The sequence below is a fragment of the Terrapene carolina genome, unplaced genomic scaffold (assembly GCF_002925995.2).
Source record: "Terrapene carolina triunguis isolate 2854851 unplaced genomic scaffold, T_m_triunguis-2.0 Scaffold147, whole genome shotgun sequence".
NCBI classification, from domain to species: domain Eukaryota; kingdom Metazoa; phylum Chordata; order Testudines; family Emydidae; genus Terrapene; species Terrapene triunguis.
The window spans coordinates 421,196-444,092 of record NW_020664498.1 but is presented as its reverse complement, the minus strand read 5'-3'; the positions used below and the strand labels follow the sequence as shown (position 1 = coordinate 444,092).

Genomic DNA, 22,897 nt, shown 5'->3' with positions numbered 1-22,897 from the left:
ACGCGGAGTCGACGGGGGAGCCTGCCTGCCACGTCTGGACCCGCGGTAAGTTCGAACTAAGGTACTTCGACTTCAGCGACGTTATTAGCGTCGCTGAAGTTGCGTATCTTAGTTCGAAGTGGGGGGTTAGTGTGGACCGGGCCTTAGTCTAATACATTGCCAGCGGAGGAAGGAATTTACAGTGTTCTTCTCTCTCTCTCTCTCTCTCTCTCTCTCCCCCCCTGCCCCCTTCAGGTGCACTTAAGTGGAAGGAAGACCTTACCCAGAAGGCAGCCGAGGCTTTTCTGAGACAACAACAGTCGGCTCCCAACCTTCGCAAACTTGTTTATGGAACAGGTAAAAATCCCATGTGTATAAGTGTAAGTTTCTCTCCCAGCATCATGATGCTATTGCTCTGATCCCTGTATAGCCTTTTAATCATAGCCATATCAGTTAGCCATAGCCTTTGGAGTCTACTTTTCCATGGGTGCATGAGGAAATAATGGATTTAACTCTTCTTATTGGTAACAGGAGTTCACATTTAGTTTTCCTATATAAAAAGAGAATTTTGTTCTCCTAATTAAACATATCTTAGGCTAGTTTGACCTAGTATTCATCCAGAGGCTTGCTAAACATATATTTGTTGGGTCCTTCCTTTTTGAGATACAGCAATATTTTTCCAGGTGGATAGAAAGAGCGTTAAGTTCCCTTTGGTATATAGTATTTTCCCAAAACATTTAAGCTCAGCTTTTTAAAAATAAAAAAAATCTAGTAGTAGATGCTGTGCACATACCACCTATTTTGGCAACTGGCTATTTATGATCTATCTAATCAGTTGAGATTTTTGCTGTCCTCAATGAATTTTGTCTAAAATTAACCAAGCCTTCCTTGAAAGGTGAGGAAAGTGTTCATTCAGAATATGAATGAAGTTACATTTATGATGTCTGTTATAAAGTGTATTTTTTAAGATAATGATGGTAATTTGTCAAGAATCAGGCAGTTAGTTTAAAGTGAAGATAAAGCTGTCATTTACATGATGTATGCACCCTGTTTAATTCATAAGCTGATAAATTTCCAAGCAAGAGACTGGCCCCTAAACATGTACAACTCCTGTTGACATTACTGGGAGTTCTGCATACTAAGATTTGCAGTATAATGCCCTAAGAAAGTACCAATAAATTCACAAACCCAGTGTTAGCAGTTTGCAGACTGGTACAAAACAAATGGGATTTGATTTTGGAGAAATAGACAGCCTTTTTCTAATAGGTTGGGTTTTTTGTTTTATTAATTTTGTGTTACATATGGTGTTGAACAAAGACATCACAATTGCTTAATCAAAGAACAGATTTTTCAGATAAATCCAATCATCCACAAGGCACCTGATTTTTCCGTTAAAGTATGTGAAATTTTACATGTGGAATATATTTTTCCCACCGTCATGTCCCGTCTAATTAGCTCTCCAACAAAAGACCTGCCTTTGGGTTCTGATCTCAATATAGAATAATTCACTTGCTGCTGCTTTCTCTATAAGGGAATCAAACAATGTATTAGTTTTTCTGCTTTCTTAATACAAGTTGGAACACTGGTCTCCTTACTAATACACCACTTTTATGATTTGATTCCTCTTTCCTCAAACTACATCAGGCATTTAAAGATTTATGGAGCAAGAGAAGTTTTTGATTAATCTAATAAATACATATGATTTACAGATGATGCTTTTAACTGTGGCATTTTATTTAGTGGCTGAGGATGCCGATGAAGAAGATGATGCTGATGAAGAGCTTGGAGGGCTGTTCCACGTCAGCCGTCCTGACAAAGAATCCAAACAAAAGGCTAATGCCCTTGACTGCTCCAAATTTCCAGTGGAAACCCCCCAGGATTGGGATTTAGATGAGGTACTGCTTTTGGCGTGACAGCTCTTACATTCTGTATCCTTAGGAGCATGTCCAGTATGTATCCACTTACACCAGTCTTGAATTACCCTAATAAAGAACTGCTGATATGTCATGGAGACATGAAACTAACTCATATGAATTACAGACAGTTCTGCCTATGTGTCGTCTTCAGAAATTCTCATCTCCTCTTTATCCTCACCAGAGACATTTACACACAAACAGGATCTTAGGTTTTTTGCTTTTAAATAGGAAGGGGAAGTTTAAGTAAACTTAATGCTAGTGAAAGATGCTGGATGGATTGCTGTGATGACTGATGTCATCTTATTTATTCACTAAATGGTTACCCCAGAGGCACTGTAAACTTCTGTGCTGACTCACGTTAATGAGCTTTTGCTTTTTTCTGGCAGAATGATTTCTGGGGGTAGGGAGAGGTTAATTCAGTCTCCTCCACCTCTCTGTGGAGGTGGCCAGGAAGACAGTTTTGATAGTTTTGTTACGATGTGGATAGCATAGGGGTGGGCAAACTTTTTGTCCCGAGGGCCACATCTGGGTATGGAAATGATATGGCGGGCCATGAACGCTCACAAAATTGGGGGGTTGGAGTGCGGGAGGGGGTGAGGGCTCCGACTGGGCGTCCAGGCTCTGGGGTGGGGCTAGGTATGAGGGGTTGGGGGTACAGGGGGGTGGTCTGGGCTGGGACCGAGGGGTTCAGAGGGTGGGAGGGGGATCAGGGCTGTGGCAGAGGGTTGGGGCACAGGAGGGGGTCAGGGGTGCAGGCTCCAGGCGGCGCTAACCACAAGCAGTTCCTGGAAGCAGCGGCATGTTCTCCCTCTGGCTCCTACGCGGCGGCGCGGCTAGGTGGCTCGGTGTGCTGCCCCATCTGCAGGCACCGCCCCCGCAACTCCCATTGGCTGGGAACTGAGGCCAATGGGAGCTGCGGGGGCGGTGCTTAAGGCAGAGGCAGCGTGCGGAGACCCCTAGCTGCCCCTAAATGTAGGAGCTGGAGGTGGGGACATGCCGCTGCTTCCAGGAGCCACAGAGCAGGGCAAGCCCCTGACCCTGCTCCCTGGCTGGAGCGTCAGAGCAGGGCAAGCCCTGGACCCCCATACCCGGTGGGAGCTCAAGGGCCAGATTAAAATATCTGAAGGGCCGGATGTGTCCCCCGGGCCGTAGTTTGCTCACCCCTGGGATAGCAAATGGGCTGAGAGCAAGCTGTCTCTCTAAGCCAGAACAAGTATTACAGACAAAGTGTGTCGGCTGTTGAAGTGCTTTGTAGTTGTGAGAAGTGTACAAGTAACACTTTCATTTTACAGGTTATGAACAGTATTCGAGACTGCTTTGTAACAGGAAAGTGGGGAGCAGATAAAGATGCATCAAAACTGCTGGAGGAAGATGGTAGGTTTGATGCTCTTAGAATATGACTAACGGAGGAAGAACTTCTAGTGAATGCTGTGACTTAATATTTAACCCAAAACTCTGTTACGTATTTAAAAACATTTTACATTAGTAACACCCTTGCCAAGTTCTCTACCTGTTTTACATATTTGAAGCACTATGCAAGCATTAACTGATTTTATTACTATAGCTGGTATCCGTCTGTGCACAAAGAGGAGAGAAATAGCAGATTGAGATAGGGAACAGTTTACACTCTTTGAATATAGAATCTATCATATAGAATAGAAAATAGAATCCCCACTCAAGGCTGGTTGGCTTACACTTAGAGATAATTGGCTTTCAGTTTTGTAGGTGAGCTTAGCTGTTCCCTTTGAACAGATGGGATTGAAATGAACAGAAATCCTATTTGCAGAAAGTAAGTCTTGTCTCTTTGCCTTGCTGAAAAGTTGGAATTTTAGTGTTGGAGAATTTATGGAGATACTTTTTTTTTTTTTTTTTTTTTTAAAATAATTATATTATCTCCAAAGCGAAGTGTTTGACTATCGATAACTTTTGTAGAGCAAACTTCCATTTTTTAAAACCTTTTTGAAATTACTGGATCCATTTTAGATTTTTACTCTCCCTGCAGTCTCTGCCTCCACATCCTGATGGAAGCTGGAGGCTCAGGTTGCTTCGCTGATAACTTAGCGGGCAGTGTTTAAGTAGAGATAATGATAGGGTGGCTTCCAATTGTGTGGCTTTCACTTTGAGAGATGCAGAACTTCACTTGAATTTTGAGGAGCTGGAGATGTGTGAAGAAGGTAGCTGATGGTGCATTTCCAAAAGGAAAAAGGAAGAGCTACTGAAAAGCTGGGTTGCCGCTCACTTTCTACAGAATGTGGAAAAGTGGTGGGAAGAAAATGTGATAAATCAGTACAGCAACCAAAATGTGAAGTATTAGTGAGAAATAAATATACACAAAATAACAAAGGGCTTAGAAGTGTTACAGAGCAGTGCAAAAATGTTGCTAACTTACGGATTTCTTGGCTGCTGTATTTACAGAAGAACTGTATGGTGATTTTGAAGACCTTGAAACAGGGGTTGTGCACAAAGGAAAACCAGCAGCAGAAGGAGATGAGGTATGATCTCTAGCTTGATTGTTCATCAACTGCTCACATTTAATGTGTGTTTCTCTGCATGGTGGGTTGTTCTGTTTAGAACATCCTTCAGCTTCGTAGCCCAACTGGAAAGTCGCTCGTAAATCAGTAGAAACAAGGCTGCTGTAATGAAGAGAACATTTTGGTATCTGAGGGACTGGAATGAAATAGATACAGTCTCCTTTCTTTTATTTTCATTAGGATCAGATGTGCTTTTAATTTCAGGGGATCAAATAAACTATATTATTCCTTACATGGAGCTCATAATTGTAGGGGAGCAGAAATCAATTTACCATAGTTAACAGTAGAGGGCAGGCTTAATCAACTTGCTGGGTCTGAAAATCAAGTTTGTGGGTGATGGATGGTACAAGTCGAACATGATCCTGACTGCTAATACCTTTTATTTTCATGTTAGTTTTTCCTAAGTAGTGTCATAAAATAGTGGAAAACAAATGGAAGATTAGGGTGGATCACAATCAAAAGATGTCAAAATGAATTTATGCTGCAGTGTTAAATGCTGCTATGTAACATGCCCTAGTCTATGGGCTTGTCTACACCATGCTCCAGAGGCACAGCTGTGCCACTGCAGCGCTTCAGTGTAGACGCTACCTACACTTTCTGTCGATCTAGCACTATCTGCACTGGGGTTAGGTTGGTTTAACTACTCCAGTCTGACGTGTGGATTTTTCACACCCCTGAATGACGTAGTTGAGCTGACTTAATTTTCTAGGGTAGATCAGGCCTACATGCTTTGAGATCAGTATTGTGCAATATACATTTTATGGGAAAGGGCACGGTTCTAAACTTGGTCTCGTAATAATGATGGGGAAATATTTGTTTTATGTTAGTGCTATGTTGCTTTTAACTTTGTCATCATTAGGGCTTTCTAATTTTGCAAGGCATAGTAATATAGAGTGTACCTTTGTATTGGTGACATTCACCTTTTTACAGAAAGCCAGCCCTTTTTTGAGGGCTAATGTGGCACCTAATTGGTGATGAGGCCTTGCGCTAGCCCCAGGCGGATGAATTTCACCCAGTGTTTGATCTTTCATGGAATCATAGTTTTTTCCTTCCAATTTCTAATTTCTATTTGGCCCACCTAACCCTGACTGATACAGGATTGTTCCCTGCAGTATATTCTCTGGTGACTTCAAACAATGGGCTTCCACCATTTCTCTGGAGGGACTATTCCACTGTCTCATAGATCTCACTGTTATATATATTTTTTCTGATATTCAGTCTAATTTGTTTCTTGCTTAATTTCATCCTATTACTTCTGTTTAAACCTGCCTGAGTAGTTCTTTGTTGAGCAATATATAGAGAGAGATACTGGGAAATGCACCTTGCTATTATATTGAAGCAATAGCTCCACAATGGGTAAGGATGAGACTAGTTTATTGTTTAAAATGTGATTTTTCTAAGTACTCTGAAATCTACATACTTATTTGCAAATTACTGTGCCTCATGGTGTGTCCAGGGTAGGATTAGTGGTTCTAATTTGAGGTTGTTTGAACAAGGGGTTTCTGAGATGCAGCTCCCTTAAAAAATGCATGACATGAAAATATTACAGTTCTTATAATTTTTTCTGTACACACTTGGGCCTCAAACTATGGCTCTGATCCTTCCCAAACTGGTATCATCTGCTCAGGATTGATTTCAGATAAAGAGCTGACTGCAGTAATGAAATTTTTCTAAAGCTTACCTGCAAAGTAAAATTGTCTGGGAAATTGGTGTTCCACAATAGGAACTGAGATAGACTTTGAGAGAGGGGAGAGGAGAAGGTACTTTAAGATGAATGGGTCAGTCTGACAGGAGTGCTAAGAACTATTATATCAGCTTCTGTTTATCTTCCTGGGGTGGTGTTATTGATTTGAGAACATCCCACTGAGATGACTGAACCATTTCATACCTCTGCCACCCTCCTATGCTGCTGAGGGTTGTGCAGAGCTCCTTCCCTCTGAAGAGGAGTCTGGGGCTCCGTCCACTCCTTTTTGCCGCCTCCTGCTGGTAGACGTGCTCTTCCTAGCCCATCAGTCACCATCTTCTCTCTTTTTCCCATGGCTTCTCCAACACTACTGGAAGGGACAGGAGACAGGCACAGCTAGTAGCTGAGTGGGAGTAAGGTTCCAAGGAAGCCTTCTTGTGCCCTTTCCACTCCCACAACCATGGTCCTCTCCTTATCACCGCCTACTCAACAAAAAAACAAGGAAAATTCACTGCCCCAAAACTTTGTTAGTGGAGAATTAAGGTTCACTGGCAGTGCCTTGTACCCTTCCAGAGCACAGAGAGTCTATCCTTAGACCTCTGAAAACCAGGAAATAAAAAGTTAAGAGGATTAAGTATAGGCGCATTCAATGTTCTAGAAGAGTACGTGAATTCAGTTGACAATGAGATCGTGAGCTAATCTGTAGTAATAGGGACCAAATTTATTTAGGGCAAATAAATGTTGAAGATATAGAAAATATTGCAAATTTTAGATTTTTTTTTTCTTTTTTTAATTGAAGATTTTTTTTGCTTATTTGCAAAATTATTGCTAATGTCCAAACTTCCCCCAGTCCATCATCTCTGGCACAGTACCTCACTCCTGATGGGCAACACTCGTGTATTATTCAAGTCCTGATACATGTTCTTTTTTTATTAATATGTTTATTTTAACTTAAGAATGATAAATTATGCCAATTCCAAGCTCTAAGCACTCTTGGCATACATTAAAAATGCAATCCATAGCAATAAAAATACCATTTATTTTAATATTCGTTTGAAAAGCTTTCTGATGAGGACACAAGGAATGAGAGACCATGGAAACACATTTCCACTTCTTATTGAAGACATTCTTCTCCATCTGGTGAATTTATTATTAAATAGTTTATCATTTTAGGATGAAAAGCTGTGGTTATGACCGTTTGCATTATTAAATAGACCCTGGTCTACACTTGAAATTTAGATTGACCTACCTGTGACGCATGGGTGTGTGTGACCTAGCCATTGTTGTAGATGCAGTTAAGGTCAATGCAAGAACTCTTCTTTCGATTTAGCTACCACAGCTTAGGGAGGTGGATTGCCTACATTGATGGAAAACCGTCTTCTCTTTCTTGCTAGGCTGGAAGTGAAGGAGAAGAAGAGGATAAAGAAGGAAAAGAACCCAAAGCAGGAGAGGAGGAGGAGAAGAAAAAGCGCATGGACAAGAAACGCAAATTGAAGGAGATTTTTGATGCTGAATATGATGAAGGGGATGCCACATACTTCGATGATCTCAAAGGGGAAATGCAGAAACAAGCTCAGGTACAAGCTGTCAACTTGGCTATTTGTCTGACTATGAAGCTTCTTAAGTACCACACACTCTTTCTCTGGGGGACTCTTAGGGCACATCTTCACTGGCAACAGCAGTGCTTTAACGTGGCCTGTGTAGTCGCAGCAGAGCGCTGGGAGAGAGCTCTGCCAGCGCTCTTAAAAAAAACCACCTTCACCAGGGGAATAGCTCCCAGTGCTGGTGACTTTACTGGAGTGACTTTAAGCTCGGCTCCCAGGGCTGGTGCACTGTCTACACTGGCACTTTACAGCGCTGAAACTTGCAGCGCTCAGGGGGGTGTTTTTTCACACCCCGAGCGAGAAAGTTGCAGCGCTGTAAAGTGCCAGTGTCGACAAGCCCTTAGATTCAGCAACCACTGATAGCTTTTCAGCATTTATGTGCAAAACCCCATACGTTTAGAGGGATGTTTTTAATGGGTGAATAGTGTGATTCCATTACCATTTTTTAAAAAACAAAATACTGAGTCTTTTGAAGCTCTTCCTTTTAATTGACTTATTGAGTCATTATTGCTACTAAAACGTGGCACTCACCTAAAGCTACTGTGTAAATGTTAGCTGTTTAGGGGTTCCCAAGCTGTGGTCCGTGGAACACTTAATGGTGGTTTGCAGAGAGCTAGCTAGTCACATGGTAGGTGTTTTCAATGGAAAGAAATATCAGCTGGGAAGGGGATATGAAATTAAAAGCAAGTGTAGTCTGTGATTTACCTTTAAAGAGATCAAAATCTTTATTGTACTGACTACAGCTAAAAATACAAAAATACTTTGCTAATAATTACTTATTCTTTTAAGCAATTGCTGTGGTTGCCATATGGATATTAAGGCATCACAAGCAAGTAAGTAGGTGTCCACAAGGCAAAATGTACATCAGAATGTATTCCACACTTGAAAAATGTGAGAACCCCTGTTCCAGATGTGTGATGAGAATTTTCAAAGACATTTGAGAGACAATTTGAAATGGTAACTCTGCTGCAATGTTCAGTTGTTAAATGAAACCCTGAATGTAGTTTTTAACATAGCTTTTTGTATTGCACTGACATCTTTCTGAAGAACCTTGCCGATTTATATCATAGTGTAAGGTTATTTAAAAAAAAAAGAGACCCATAGTGTACACCATCTTATCTAACAAAATCTTGTTCAGATTAGCCATTAACTCAGTTGTACCAGTTTGCATTAGTCTCTGACATAAGTACCAAACAACTAGACCTTGTGTTCTAATGTGCTTGCATAAGAACACTTAAAATGTAAACAAGCCTCTTCCAGTAAAAGAACGAGCCAATTTAGAGCTCCTGCATTTAAGGCCTGTTAGGGAAACGTATTCTAGTGATCCTCAAGCAGTGTATTGTCAACACAAGCCAGAGAGAGAGAGCCCAAGTATACTGGAGAAATCCAAAGACTTCAGAAATGTACTTGAACCACAGGATTTATCCTATATGTTAGACTCCAACATCTGCACAAACAGCATCCAGAACAATCGGTAGTGGCATAGCAAAATATAGATGTTCCTAGCAGTACAAAAACAGAGGGAAAGAACCCTCCTGTTAGTTTCAAGGATCTTTTGTTAATTACATAGAATCTTAGGTACACATAGCATCTCGCAGATAAAGACAGGCCCTCAAATAGGGCACAAGTGCTTAGATGATTTAGGAGCTCACATCCCATTTTCATAACTGATTATGGTGCCCAGATCATTTAGAATCATAGAAGATTAGGGTTGGAAGAGACCTCAGGAGGTCATCTAGTCCAACCCCCTGCTCAAAGCAGGACTAGCACCAACTAAATCATCCCAGCAAGGGCTTTGTCAAGCCAGGCCTTAAAAACCTCTAAGGATGGAGATTCCACCACCTCCCTAGGTAACCAATTCCAGTGCTTCACCACCCTCCTAGTGAAATAGTGTTTCCTAATATCCAACCTACACCTCCCCCTCTGCAACTTGAGACCATTGCTCCTTGTTCTGTCATCTGCCACCACTGAGAACAGCCGAGCTCCATCCTCTTTGGAACCCCCCTTCAGGTAGTTGAAGGCTGCTATCAAATCCCCCCTTACTCTTCTCTTCTGCAGACTAAACAAGCCCAGTTCCCTCAGCCTCTCCTCATAAGTCATGTGCCCCAGCCCCTTGATCATTTTCATTGCCCTCTGCTGGGCTCTCTCCAATTTCTCCACATCCTTTCTGTAGTGGGGGGCCCAAAACTGGACGCAATACTCCAGATGTGGCCTCACCAGTGCCGAATAGAGGGGAATAATCACTTCCCTCGATCTGCTGGCAGTGCTCCTGCTAATGCAGCCCAATATGCCGTTAGCCTTCTTGGCAACGAGGGCACACTGCTGACTCATATCCAGCTTCTCATCCACTGTAATCCCCAGGTCCTTTTCTGCAGAACTGCTGCTTAGCCAGTCGGTCCCCAGCCTGTAGCGGTGCATGGGATTCTTCCTTCCTAAGTGCAGGACTCTGCACTTGTCTTTGTTGAACCTCATCAGATTTCTTTTGGCCCAATCCTCCAATTTGTCTAGGTCACTCTGTATCCTATCCCTACCCTCCAGCGTATCTACTTCTCCCCCCAGCTTAGTGTCATCTGCGAACTTGCTGAGGATGCAATCCATCCATCATCCAGATCATTAATGAAGATGTTAAATAAAACCAGCCCCAGGACCGATCCCTGCGGCACTCCGCTTGATACCGGCTGCCAACTAGACATCGAGCTGTTGATCGCTACCTGTTGAGCCCAACAATCTAGCCAGCTTTCTATCCACCTTATAGTCCATTCATCCAATACATACTTTTTTAACTTGCTGGCAAGAATACTGTGGGAGAAGGTATCAAAAGCTTTGCTAAAGTCAAAATATATCATGTCCACCGCTTTCCCCATATCCAGAGAGCCAGTTATCTCATCATAGAAGGCAATCAGGTTGGTCAGGCATGACTTGCCCTTGGTGAATCCATGTTGACTGTTCCTGATCACCTTCCTCTCCTCCAAGTGCTTTATTTAGGCACTTTTTTTAGGCACTTTAGGCACTTTTTGAAATTTTACCCTAAATTCAGTATTGTAAGGATCTGTCCAGAAAGTCACTTGTTTCTTCTGGGCACTGTACTCAGGGTAGAGCAACATGCCCAGATGTGTTTCAGACTTTCCTATGTAAAGCTGGATCTGCTGTTTCCTAAAGGGAGCTGTAAAGGAAAGGATTTGTGGTGGCAGACATCTGTTACTCTGAAGTAAGTTACTAGAACTATTAGGGCTATCCAGACAGATACCACATAAATTAGTGTTAATTTGCTTTTCAGGTAAAACTGAAACCTTCTGCACAAGCCTTGTTCATACATGATTTTTCATGTTCCATTTTCGACCCATTAAAACTTTTCCTCTTCATCTTTCTTACATAGCTTAATCGGGCTGAATTTGAAGACCAGGATGATGAATCCAGAGTTCAGTACGAGGGCTTCCGCCCTGGGATGTATGTTCGAATAGAGATTGAAAATATCCCATGTGAATTTGTGCTTAATTTTGACCCTCACTATCCAATCATCCTGGGTGGTTTAGGCAACAGCGAAGGAAATGTGGGATATGTACAGGTATGGAGCCAAAGCTGTGTGTGCTGTGGATAGTGGTACAGCTGTGATTCAGTAGGCATGGTATTGCTGTTTATTTTTATTTCCTATTTGGCAAATGTAATTAATAGCTAAAAAAATTGAGATAGATCCTTCATCTGAGGTCCTTATGCTGAAAAAAGAAAGAGCTTTCGGCATGGTTAATTTAAAAGTCCAACGTTTGAGATTGTAACTTGGCTGCTATCCTGTTTTAATACTGGTTTGATGGTCAGAAGGAAAACGTTATCATTATTGTTATTTTGGTATTTATATTACATTAGCACAAGGAGGCCCCTCCCCCCATTGTCCTAGTTGCTGAACAAGCTCATGCAAACACATTTGCAGTTCTCTAGGGTCTATAATCTAAGGCTTAGTCTATGCTACAGACCTTACAGCGGCAGAGCTGTAAGGTCTTCCGTGTAGCTGCTCTATACCAGAGGGAGAGAACTCTTCCGCTGGCATAATTAATTAGGCTTAGTCTATGCTACAGACCTTACAGCGGCAGAGCTGTAAGGTCTTCCGTGTAGCTGCTCTATACCAGAGGGAGAGAACTCTTCCGCTGTCCACACCAGTGCTTTTGTCAGTGAAACTTTTGTCGCTCAGTGGGGTGTTTTTTCACACACCGACTAACAAAAGTTTTACCGACAAAAGTGCTAGTTTAGACAAAGTCTAAATAAGGCAAATTACAATCAAAGGTTTGGGAAAAGGGATAGATAGATGTGTATGTATGTAATCTGTGTGTGTATTGTATACACACAGTTTTAAAAAATTTTAAATAGATGAAATGCCAGCTGTCTTAGTTTAAGTCACCCTGACCATCATGAATAGACATGTTTTAAAAAAAAAAGTTCTTTGGTGGTTAAACAAGCATTTAGGAAGGATGGAAATTGCTTCAATAATCACTGATATTAGGGCTAATTCTGTGCTTTTAATATTGTTAATCTTTTCTTTTAACTAGTTACGTCTGAAAAAACATCGTTGGTATAAGAAGATACTTAAAACACGGGACCCTATAATCTTCTCCTTGGGGTGGAGGCGATTTCAGACTATCCCTATGTACTACATTGAAGATCATAACGGGCGTCATAGGCTTCTTAAGTATTCACCACAACATATGCATTGTGGAGCAACGTTTTGGGGTAATGATTACTTAGATTTACAATCTACAACCATGTGGTAAACTGCAAAACTCCCTAGCCTTAGAGGAGGCATTAGGATTTTCCTATACAAATAACCATCTGATAACTTTGGGGAAAGGAAGAATCACTTAAAACAAATGTTTATTCCCCACAGGATATAAAATAATACTAAGAATTAGCAAACGTGCAGTATGGTTAAGAGAGAGAAGGGAGGTCGAGAGGGAACTATCTAACTCCTTCATGCAGGGCTCCAGTCAAATTCTGATCAGCCTGCTGGGATATTGCATCAAGGGGGAACTGGTGACTATATGTCCAGAAAGAGAGAGCATGTTAAGGGCCCAGTCCTGCAAACACTTGCTCATGGGAGTTATTTCACTCACACAAGTAATTCCATTCACTTCAAAGTGGGACTACTTATGTGAGTAATTTGCTGAATGACTAGTTTAACCTGTCTTTTTTTTTTTTTTTTTTTGGTGGGGGATATAGAATACATCATTCTAAACACACTAATATTATTTCATCATTCTGAGACTATATTTAAACAATAGCCAGTTCTTGTCTAGCCAAACAGGTCATAATTTGTTTTATTCAATTTTGGTTTTAGGCCCCATCACTCCCCAAGGGACAGGATTTTTGGCAATTCAGTCAGTCAGTGGCACAACGGTAGGTTTATTATCACAAAATGTTACTTGGCTCTTTCTGTAGATCATTGTATCAAACAGTGAATTTTATTGGAAAGCGTACTTATGCTAAAACAAGGATATGACAGGATCTTAGAGGATCTTTTAAAATTTGTAAGGCACTCAGATACTGTGATGATGAGCATGGGATGAAGACATAGAGAAGAAGCTAGATAGATACTTCATTTGGTAAGGGTTTGAATGGAGTGATATATTCCTACTCCTGCTGGGTTGATGTTCCAAGTGTATAGGATAACCTCATTATAGTGAGATCAGATTAACTGAAGGGCAGTGACATATCTGACACAAGAGTTTCTTTCCTGCACTGTGATTGATCTGAAACCCCATTTGCCAGAAATATTACAGGTGTCTCTTCAACATTGTTGATCAATGGTGGTGTGCATACTATATTAAAGTATGCTTTTGGTTGTGTATACATTTAGGCTATGTGTAACCCTTAGAGCACAGATTCCCAACTGTGGGTCGCACCATCAGCAGCTGGATTTGGAGGTCCAGGGGATCAGTTTCAGCCTGCAAGACGATGTCATCTTCCCCCGAACGTGTCCGGACCTGTTTCACAGACACTTCACCAGAGGACTGCCATTTTGTAGATCAGATGCCTCTTGGTGTGGAATTTGTGGAGCAGGTCTGGACACATTGCCTATGTGGAGGTGGCTGTGCAGATGCCAATTTGGGCATTTACACCATCCAGCTGTGCAAGCATCCAGCTGAAGGACTTGAATGCAGAAGATCCTTATCTGTGGGCAGCAGCCTCATCAACAGAGCATCCTTTCTACTTAAGCTGGTAGGAGCCTGCGCTAGCCTTTTCTGACATGGAAATCGGCAGTGGCTTGTATGGGCCCTACCTTAGGGAGTTTATCTTCTTTTATGCCACTCTGAGTACCCTGTTGGCACTCAAGGGTAAAGAATCATTGTAAGTCATTGTCTCTGTGCTGCCCTAGTCACATGTGGCTTTCCTGAGTCCTGGCCTCATGTGCTTAACAGTGAATTCCTCTTTCTGCTTTGTGATAAGAGGCACAATGGACTCATTTTTATGCATAGTATCTGCTTCAGCCTCCAGTAGAGAGTCTGATGCAGTTATGAACAAAAAACAAGAGTCCAAGAAACGTGCTCACAAATGATGAGGCTTTCTTTAATTATGGCTTCATCAGAAAATAAGAATAGCCCTACTGGGTCAGGCCAAAGGTCCATCTAGCCCAGTATGCTGTCTTCCGACAGTGGCCAGTGCCAGCTGCCCCAGAGGGAATGAACAGAACAGGTAATCATCAAGTGATCCATCCCCTGTCACTTATTCCCAGCTTCTGGCAGTGTTTTAGTCAAGAACGAAGAAAGGCCAAAATGCCTGCTATGTCACACAGTGTTATCTTGTGAAAGCATGAAGCCTAATAAACTGAAACGACACTTGGAAACCCTTCACAAGGACCACATAGGAAAAACAAGGTCACTTGTCCAGCTCCAGAAAGAACTTTCCCATCAACATTTGCAATTCGAGAGAGCCATGTCTGTCTCTGACCAAGCTCAAAAGGCATTTGAGGGGAGTTACCACATCACACAGACCAAGAAGCCTCTCACAGTTGGAGAGACTTTGATTTTGCGAGCTGCAATCAATATGGTGAACATAATGTGCAAAGAAAACAAGGCAAACAATCTCAGAGCCATACCACTCTCCAATCCTTCGCTTCAGTGTGCTTTTGAAGTAATAGCAGCAGATCAGGAAAACACAGTGGGTGGAGTGTCTGGAAAACACGGATGCTTTTGCTCTTCAAGTTGACGTGAGCACTGAGTGCCATGATGCAAATTTCTTGGCTTTTGAGGGCCATGAAATACAGTGTTTGATGTGCTACATGCAAGACAAAAATATACCATGTGATCGCATGGTGGGCTTTTTCACAGATGGAGCTCCAGCTATGGCAGGTCACAAAGCAGGCCTGCGTGCCTCAGTAAAGAAAGTTGCTCTGTCTCCTGTGTGGATTCATTGCATACTTCACAGAGACCAACCGGCATCTAAAACTCTGAGTCCAGAGCTAGGTGAAGTTTTGCAGCAGGTCTCATCTATTGTGAACTACATCAAGGTTCGCATCTCTGCAAAACTGTATGAAGAAATAGGGTCTGATCATGACGTGCTGTTGTTCCACACTGAAGTTTATGGTTCTCGAGAGGAAAAGTACTGGGATGATTTTTTTTCAGCTGAGAGACTAGCTGCATGCCCTGCAATAGACTGCAAAAAGAGTGAATTCTTTGATTTTCTTTGTGACCAAAGGGAGATGTGCCTTCTTGCCTATGTCACAGACACATTTGGGAAATTTGAATGAATTGAAAACAGGTCTGCAAGGAAAGAACACCCACATCCTTCAGCTGAGTGATAGAATCCCAGGATTCATAAAATTGTTTTCTGGAAGAATAATCTATTGAAGACAAACTATGAATTCTTCCCGCAGCTTTGCAAGTTCCTACTTGACAATGAAATTTTTCTGCCTCCCACACAGGTGATGGCTGAGCATCACAGCCAGCTGGAGGAACGGTTTTCATCCTTTTTCCACAACTTGGATGTGACAAAGTATAATTGGATGTGACACTCCTTTCAGTGTAAGCCTGATGCCATGGACTTGCCAGCAGCTGAAATCAAATAGCTCATCGAAATTTCCTGTGATTGATTCTTGTGAGGAACATATGTCCAACTTTCTCTCCTGGTGTTCTTGTTCACTGTCCAGAATGAATATCCTGCACACTCAAACATGCACTGTGAAACTGACGGTGCCATTCACAAGCACATATTTGTGTGAAGCTGGGTTCAGCACACTTGTGTCCATCGGCTGATATCAATCTACCCTTGATGTCACATTGGAGATTAGAGGTGCAATTTTCACCATGCCACCAGACTTTGAGAAGCTGTGTTGCAACACGCAAGCCCATGTGTCACTTGAGAGATCATTAAATAAGATGCTTAATGTGTAAATTCCTTGGATTCTTTGACTGCTATGTTGCTGTCTGGGGTTATAGGAAAGAGTAAGTTTTAAAATGGGGTCACGCAGGCAAAAGATTTGGGAACCCCTGATTTAGGACTAGAGTTGTAATTCCCAGCACACGCAGATGTACATGTGCTAGCTGTTGTTGAGCTAGCATGCTAAAAATTAGTAGTGTAGCTGCAGCGAGTGACAGCACAGGAACTTAGCAGGGGATTCAGACGAGTTTGTTCTAGGCACAGCTAGCCTATGTTGCTATTTTTAGCATGCTAGCTCCATGAAAGCTCGTGCAAGTAAGTCTGTGTGAGGTGGGAATCACAACCCTAGCTCCAAGTGTAGGTATGCCTTTATTGTACGTACACTTGTATGCACTTACACCACATATTAAGGAATTCAGATCGCTCCCTGGCGAGCCCAGTAGTAACTCTTGAGGCGTTGTTTTGTTAACCCAGCCCTGAGAGAAGTGCATGTGTGTCTTCTTTTATATTGCCTTTCTGTTTGGTTTTTAAATATTTAAAGGATATCTTCATAATATCTCAACAAGAGAGGTATGATTGTTATTACAATACACAAAGTCCCTTTGCTCTGAGCCCTTCCGCATGTGTGTGTGTGTGTGTGTGTGTGTAAAATTCTTTTTCATGAAGAAACAGAGTGCAGAGTATAGTAGAAAATGGGGAAAAAATCGTAAAGATGACTTTAAAATTCATTTGAATAGCCATTCTGAATAGTTCATTAATGGGTGCTAGGGATGTGACATTGGCAGTAACTCAACCAGTTTTCATGAAGTTGATTTTAGTTTGCCATGCTGCAGTGCTACTGTTGAAGTTGTAAAGTCTGTGAACTCTGGTTATGACGTCGTGAAATAGTACCTGTCAAGTGAGTTCTTCAGTCGCTGCAGTAGGATTGTTGTTATACACATTTAATGATCTATCAATCATCCATACTGTTGTATATTTCAGCCTGATTTCCGGATAGCTGCCACAGGAGTCGTGCTTGATTTAGATAAATCCATAACAGTCGTGAAGAAATTAAAGCTGACTGGTTTCCCATTTAAAATTTACAAAAACACATCATTTATTAAGGTATGTGTGTATACAGTAATCCTGCTAGAATGAAGGTCGGAAGGAAATGCAACTTCGGGCTCTGTTCATCAGTCTTTTTTCAGGCAGAAGTCTCAAAGTAATGGGAATTTTGCTGAGTTAGGGATGTTGAATAGGGTTTTTGGCCTTGTAATTTTTTTTTAAAGCATATTCAATACATTTTGTAAAAGTATCTTACAGGGAATATAAATTATTATGACTACCTCCATTAGCCAAACCTCACTCTTCTAAACTCTGTTGTGCCAAATACAGTACTGTCTTCCAGAGAGTTTTGTAAAAGTGGGGTGTGGATAATCAGTTGGCCAGCTTCCCCGGTGCCTGCCATCTCAGCAGAATATTAACCCAGTCTGTTCCTTCTCCAGCAGGGTTTGGTCCTATAGCATTCACAAACTGCAGGACGGAAGCTGAGCTCCTGCAGAAATTAAGACTTCCTGTACAGTTGTGGAGCTGGCTGGGGGAGGAGGTGGTGTAAGACTGAGTCTCCAAGGAGCCAAACCGCTTTGGTGAAGCCTGCAGGCTACCCTAAATCAGGGAAACAGAGCTTCAGGTTAGGGGACTTGGGGCTTGAGCCTGCAAGTTGCTGAGCGCTCTGCACCCAGTCCAACAAAGCACTCAATCGCTCACTTAACTTTAAGCCCATGAGTAGTCCCATTGACTTCTTGTATTTTATAAATGCAGAAACTCATGTCCTAGAATGCTGCATTATATTAGGTACTCCCCCCTCCTCACCCTATTTCCCCCCCAGTAATTTAAGGCAGTTACATCGTACAAGACATCTGCCAAATGTTATGTTATGGTAAACAAATCTTCAAAGGAGAAATGGGAAGATGCTTTCTAACATGTTCATGGTTGAGATGGGTGGGTGCAAAGGTGAAAACCTGAATTTATTGTTAAGAAATTTTACCTCTATTTATATGGTGTAAATTAGATGACTGTCTGAGAAGAAAAAAATAATCACTATCATAGATTCTTAATGTGATCAGTGACCGTATAAATTTAAGAACAACATTTTATGGTCCCAATTTCCTGTTTATGATAAACTGCTTGGGGATGATTGTGCTTTTGTGGCCTACACAAGTCTGTATAGAGAGTGGTAGGATTGTATTTTATTCATAATAAACATGCCATCTTTAATAAATGGTCTATAATCTTTGTGTTTCACAGGGAATGTTCAATTCTCCATTGGAAGTGGCTAAATTTGAAGGGGCGGCCATTCGCACTGTGAGTGGTATTCGAGGACAGATCAAAAAGGCTCTTAGAAAACCTGAAGGAGCGTTCAGGGCAACATTCGAAGACAAGCTGCTGATGAGTGGTGAGTAGCACTCTCCAAATAAGAGATCATCATCCCATGCCTTTCCTCCTCCTTCCCCAAGTATGGAAGCACCAGTTGTATTCTTGACTCTCTAATAACCTAAATGTGAATTCAGAGAGAACAGAATCTTTTGATTATTTATCGTGTTGATGAATGTGTGTGTGACAGAGTTGGAAAAAAATCACTTATGTTTGGTTCTTTTCAATGATGCTATTACTGAGAATAATAGGAAATACAGATGCAGAAGGTCTATTAGGTGACCTGTTTCTGCCCTCAGTTAGTTTGTTTTGTAAACGATATTCTGGAGAACTTAGAACTCTGTTTGCCTAGAGAACTCAAGCATATGCTGTACATAGCGGTGTGAGTGCTAGAAAGGGATTTTTATTATGAATCAGGGGAGAGTTGATAGCCCTTAATCAGAAGCTTTTCTCTCGTCTGATGTGTGATTACAAAGCAGATGTTTAATTTTTTAGTGATCTGCTGGGGATTCCCTACTTGACTGCAGTCGGATGATATGTGCATCAGGTCACTGTGCCCTATGCTCTGTTCTCATATGATTGTAGTTACACCATATTGAATTTGTGCTAGTGGAAAATTATAGCAGCATATAGTTTGGCTTTGAAAAACATGTAGAGGGAAGACTAATTTGGATATGCTGCTGTTGATAGGCACAGACTATATGTGACCTCCTTTGCTATAGATCATTATAAGTTTTTTAATCGGGTAGGAATGTCTAGTACAGTGATACTCAACTTGGGACTCTTCAGAAATATGCTTCTCTTTGTGTAACTTGTATGCAGGTTTTGAGGAGTCCAGAGGTATTAATACATGCATTGCTCTGCCTGATGTTCTAGAGACTGAGGATAAGAGGAGTGCTCCTCTTGTAAAATAGAAGTTAATTTAGTGTGTGGGTTGCAATTCAGTTGACTTCCTTATTCAAATGATGTTTATCTGTAGCGTGGATACAGTAAACCACATTGTCAAAAGCTAAGTGATCATGTTCTTTCCTTTCAGATATTGTCTTTATGCGGACTTGGTATCCTGTTTCCATCCCAGCCTTCTATAACCCAGTAACATCCTTGCTGAAGCCAGCAGGTGAGAAAGATACTTGGACAGGAATGAAGACAACTGGCCAACTGAGGCACGAACGGGGCATCAGACTGAAGCAAAACAAAGATTCCCTTTATAAGGTATCTTTTATATTCTTGCAATCTGTGAGTTAAAATATGTGTATGTGACCTCCTCTGTTCCTAAAATCAGTGTAAAATTAAGTGCAATGTACATACGTGTGTGTTTGTATGTGTACATCTCTTCACCCACAGAATAGTTGTCATGGCCCTTTCTGGGTGGTCTGCAGAGCAAGAACCAAGTTGTGGGGGATCGAGGTGTTGAGTTGGATGGTGGATCAATGAGAATTTACAAAGTGACCCGTGAAAAGTTGTAGAACCAGTGGGACATCCAGATAAAATGGCATTGAGGTTGATATAGGCAGACTTCTTAATTACCACAAAGACATTTGTCCTAGATGGCAAAGCTAATATCCATAATCTCGTAAAACCACATCATAGGATTTTTTGAAGATCCATAAGTGATAAGGGCTTTTGTTTTACATCTCATCCAAAAGATGTAATGAGAGGCAGTGTCCCACAGCCTCCCGCAGTGGCAGGAAGTTGTGAGGTATCCCCGCTGCCTGAGGCAGCAAGCCATCATGGGCAGTGGGGTACCTCGCAACTCCCTGGCCCCCACGGTAGTGGCAGAGGGACCCCAGCTGCTCCCCAACCACCATGGCAGAGGCAGGGGGGCCCTGGAGCTCTGAGCCCCCCACGGGTGGCAGGGACCCTGGAGCTCCCAGCTACCCCTCAGCTGCCCAGTCCCTTCCCATTTTATCATGGATATTTTTAGTAAAAGTCAGGGACAGGTCACGGGCTTCCATGAATTTTTCTTTATTGCCCATGACCTGTCCATGACTTTTACTAAAAATATCCATGACAAAATCTTAGCCTTAGGTTCACCTGTGTTATACTATGTCTACCATCCCTAGCCAAGGGCAAGAAAGACAGAGAACTAATTTTATTTGAAATGTCAAGTACTATGCACAGGAAAAGTGTTATAGAAATATGACTCTTATGTGTGTGTGAAATTTGTTTTTTCAGCCAATAGTGAGGGAGAAGAAGCATTTCAATAAGCTCCACATTCCTAAAGCACTCCAGAAGGCACTGCCATTTAAGAACAAGCCTAAGAATCATGAGAAGAAAGCTAAGCCTACGAAGGACCAGTGGAGACCAGCGGTTATCAGGGAGCCTCATGAAAAGAAGGTAAATATGTTTTATTGTGAAATTAACACTTCCTGTTTAAGATGGTGTTGCTTGGATCATGTGTGACTCTTAGTTTAATTTTAGGATCACTGAAATGTGCAGCTATTGCCAAAAATTTGTTCCTGGGATTATATCTTGCCTCCAGCCATCATTCCATCTCTGTATACGGTACATACCAGAGCTCTGTGCTGAATTGGTCCTGAGCAGACTACAGAGCAGATAGTTGCTAGGAATTGTTGTAGTAGATCATGTATGGCAAAAGTATGTCTCCCCAATTCTCCTAGTACACCTCTACCTCGATATAACGCTGTCCTCGGGAGCCAAAAAATCTTACTGCGTTATAGGTGAAACCACATTATATCCAACTTGCTTTGATCCACCAGAGTGCACAGCCCCCCCCCCCCCCCGAGCGCAGCTTTACTGTGTTATATCCGAATTCGTGTTATATTGGGTCGCGTTATATCGGGGTAGAGGTGTTTGTCCTAGTCCTCGTGTTCTCAAGATGTTTAGGTCAACGGTGTGCAGTTATCGCACCATATGGGAGTTTTAGGTATATAATTGCCTGCTTCTTTTTGCTCTTATGTTTGCCATCCAGTAATAGTAAAGAGAGGCTTTGAACACAAATTAAGAAATTGATGCAGGATTTGGGGAAAGGTAGAGGGTTTGTAAAAACGGGAGGATGTAAACCTCAATTTAGCCTTCCTGTAAAGTTAAATAATCTTATAATAATGATGATGCACAACACTTTTCAATAATCCTTCAATGCAAGGATCTCAAAATAGCTTCATAAATGATAATTAAGCCTCTTAATGTTCCTATGATTAGGCATGGTAATTATCCCCATTTTACAAAGGTGAAACAGAGTCACAGTGAGAGTAAGTGTTTGCCCAATGTCTCTGATCCTGACACTGTTCATTAAATAATATCTTTAACTCATGGTTTCCCAGGGGTTAAATTTGTTCTTTCTTTTGGGAGGCTGTTCTGTGACTCACCCAAAAGGTAACTATTTCTATATTTAACTCTGTTTTCTGTTTCAATCAGATATCAGCCCTACTTACTGCTTTGGGTACCGTGCATAGTTACAAAATAAAGAAGGCCAAATTAAACCATCGTCAGCACCTTAAAGATTACCTCAAAAGGAAGGACAAGGAGGAGGAAGAGAAATTTAAGAGGCAAAAGGAAGCCAAGAAAAAACTCTTTCGAATTATGGGACAGAAGGAGAAAAAGAGGCAGAAGTCAAGCTTGAAGGGATCTGGAGAGAGAGAGAAGTGAGTTTCTGGAGGTCTCATCAGATCTCAAATGGAACTGGAGGATAGTTATCTATGCAGTACCTACAAACATCAAATCAAAAGACAATATCTGAAACCATGCCTTGGAATAAATTGAACTTGCTATTGAGAAGACAAGGGGAAAAAAATACTAATACCACCTCTTATCATTTGGAAATGCATATAAATAAAAGATGTAAATTATTTTTTGGGGGGTAGGGGGGAATTCATATCTACTGGAAAACTGTCTCCTTTGTATTTCCGTGCAGTTACATCAATACTGCATGCTCTGCAAGCAACCATTAAACTATTTTAATGTTAATTATTGAATGTCATTCATTTATGAATGGACTACCTTGATTTCAATGGACTGCTCCCGGAGTAAGGTGCTACTTAATGTAAATAAGGGTGTCAGAATCTGTCTCTGGGTTGGTAATGCTCAAGCCTGGTCTACATTAGAAAATTAAGTCAGCATAACTACATGGCACGGGTGTGAAAAATCCACACCCTTGAGTGGCATTGTTAAGACAGTATAAGTACCTGTGTAGACAGCACTAGGTTGACAGAAGAATTCTTCCATCGACCTAGCTACCGCCTCTCAGGGAGGCAGACAGGAGAGGTCCTTCCATTGGCATAAGTATTGTCTACTTTGAAGTGCTGCAACGGCGCAGCCGTGCCTCTGTAGCGTTCTAAGTGTAAACAAGCCTTCAGTCTTTTCCTAATTCTGCCCTGCAGCAGAGCTACTGTGAAAAGGCAGGAAGCTCACTACTCTACAACAGCCACGTCCTGGAAAGGGCAAGGTGCA

At 41.7% G+C, this 22,897-nt stretch overlaps 1 protein-coding gene across 2 annotated transcripts in view; it reads left to right on the top strand.

The window, feature by feature from the left end:
- The window catches only part of LOC112105524 (ribosome biogenesis protein BMS1 homolog), a 47,329-nt gene extending 24,950 nt beyond the window's left edge, over positions 1 to 22,379 (top strand). For both annotated transcript variants that reach the window (XM_024198360.3, XM_024198361.2), the window contains exons 11-23: positions 235 to 336; positions 1,720 to 1,874; positions 3,188 to 3,269; positions 4,311 to 4,387; positions 7,505 to 7,687; positions 11,091 to 11,279; positions 12,253 to 12,433; positions 13,038 to 13,096; positions 17,057 to 17,179; positions 18,362 to 18,509; positions 19,524 to 19,699; positions 20,663 to 20,824; positions 21,866 to 22,379. In XM_024198360.3, the coding sequence (XP_024054128.1) occupies positions 235 to 336; positions 1,720 to 1,874; positions 3,188 to 3,269; positions 4,311 to 4,387; positions 7,505 to 7,687; positions 11,091 to 11,279; positions 12,253 to 12,433; positions 13,038 to 13,096; positions 17,057 to 17,179; positions 18,362 to 18,509; positions 19,524 to 19,699; positions 20,663 to 20,824; positions 21,866 to 22,096 (1,868 nt within the window). In that variant the 3' untranslated portion in view covers positions 22,097 to 22,379. The remainder of the gene's footprint in view (positions 1 to 234; positions 337 to 1,719; positions 1,875 to 3,187; positions 3,270 to 4,310; positions 4,388 to 7,504; positions 7,688 to 11,090; positions 11,280 to 12,252; positions 12,434 to 13,037; positions 13,097 to 17,056; positions 17,180 to 18,361; positions 18,510 to 19,523; positions 19,700 to 20,662; positions 20,825 to 21,865) is intronic.
- Positions 22,380 to 22,897: the final 518 nt, after the last annotated feature.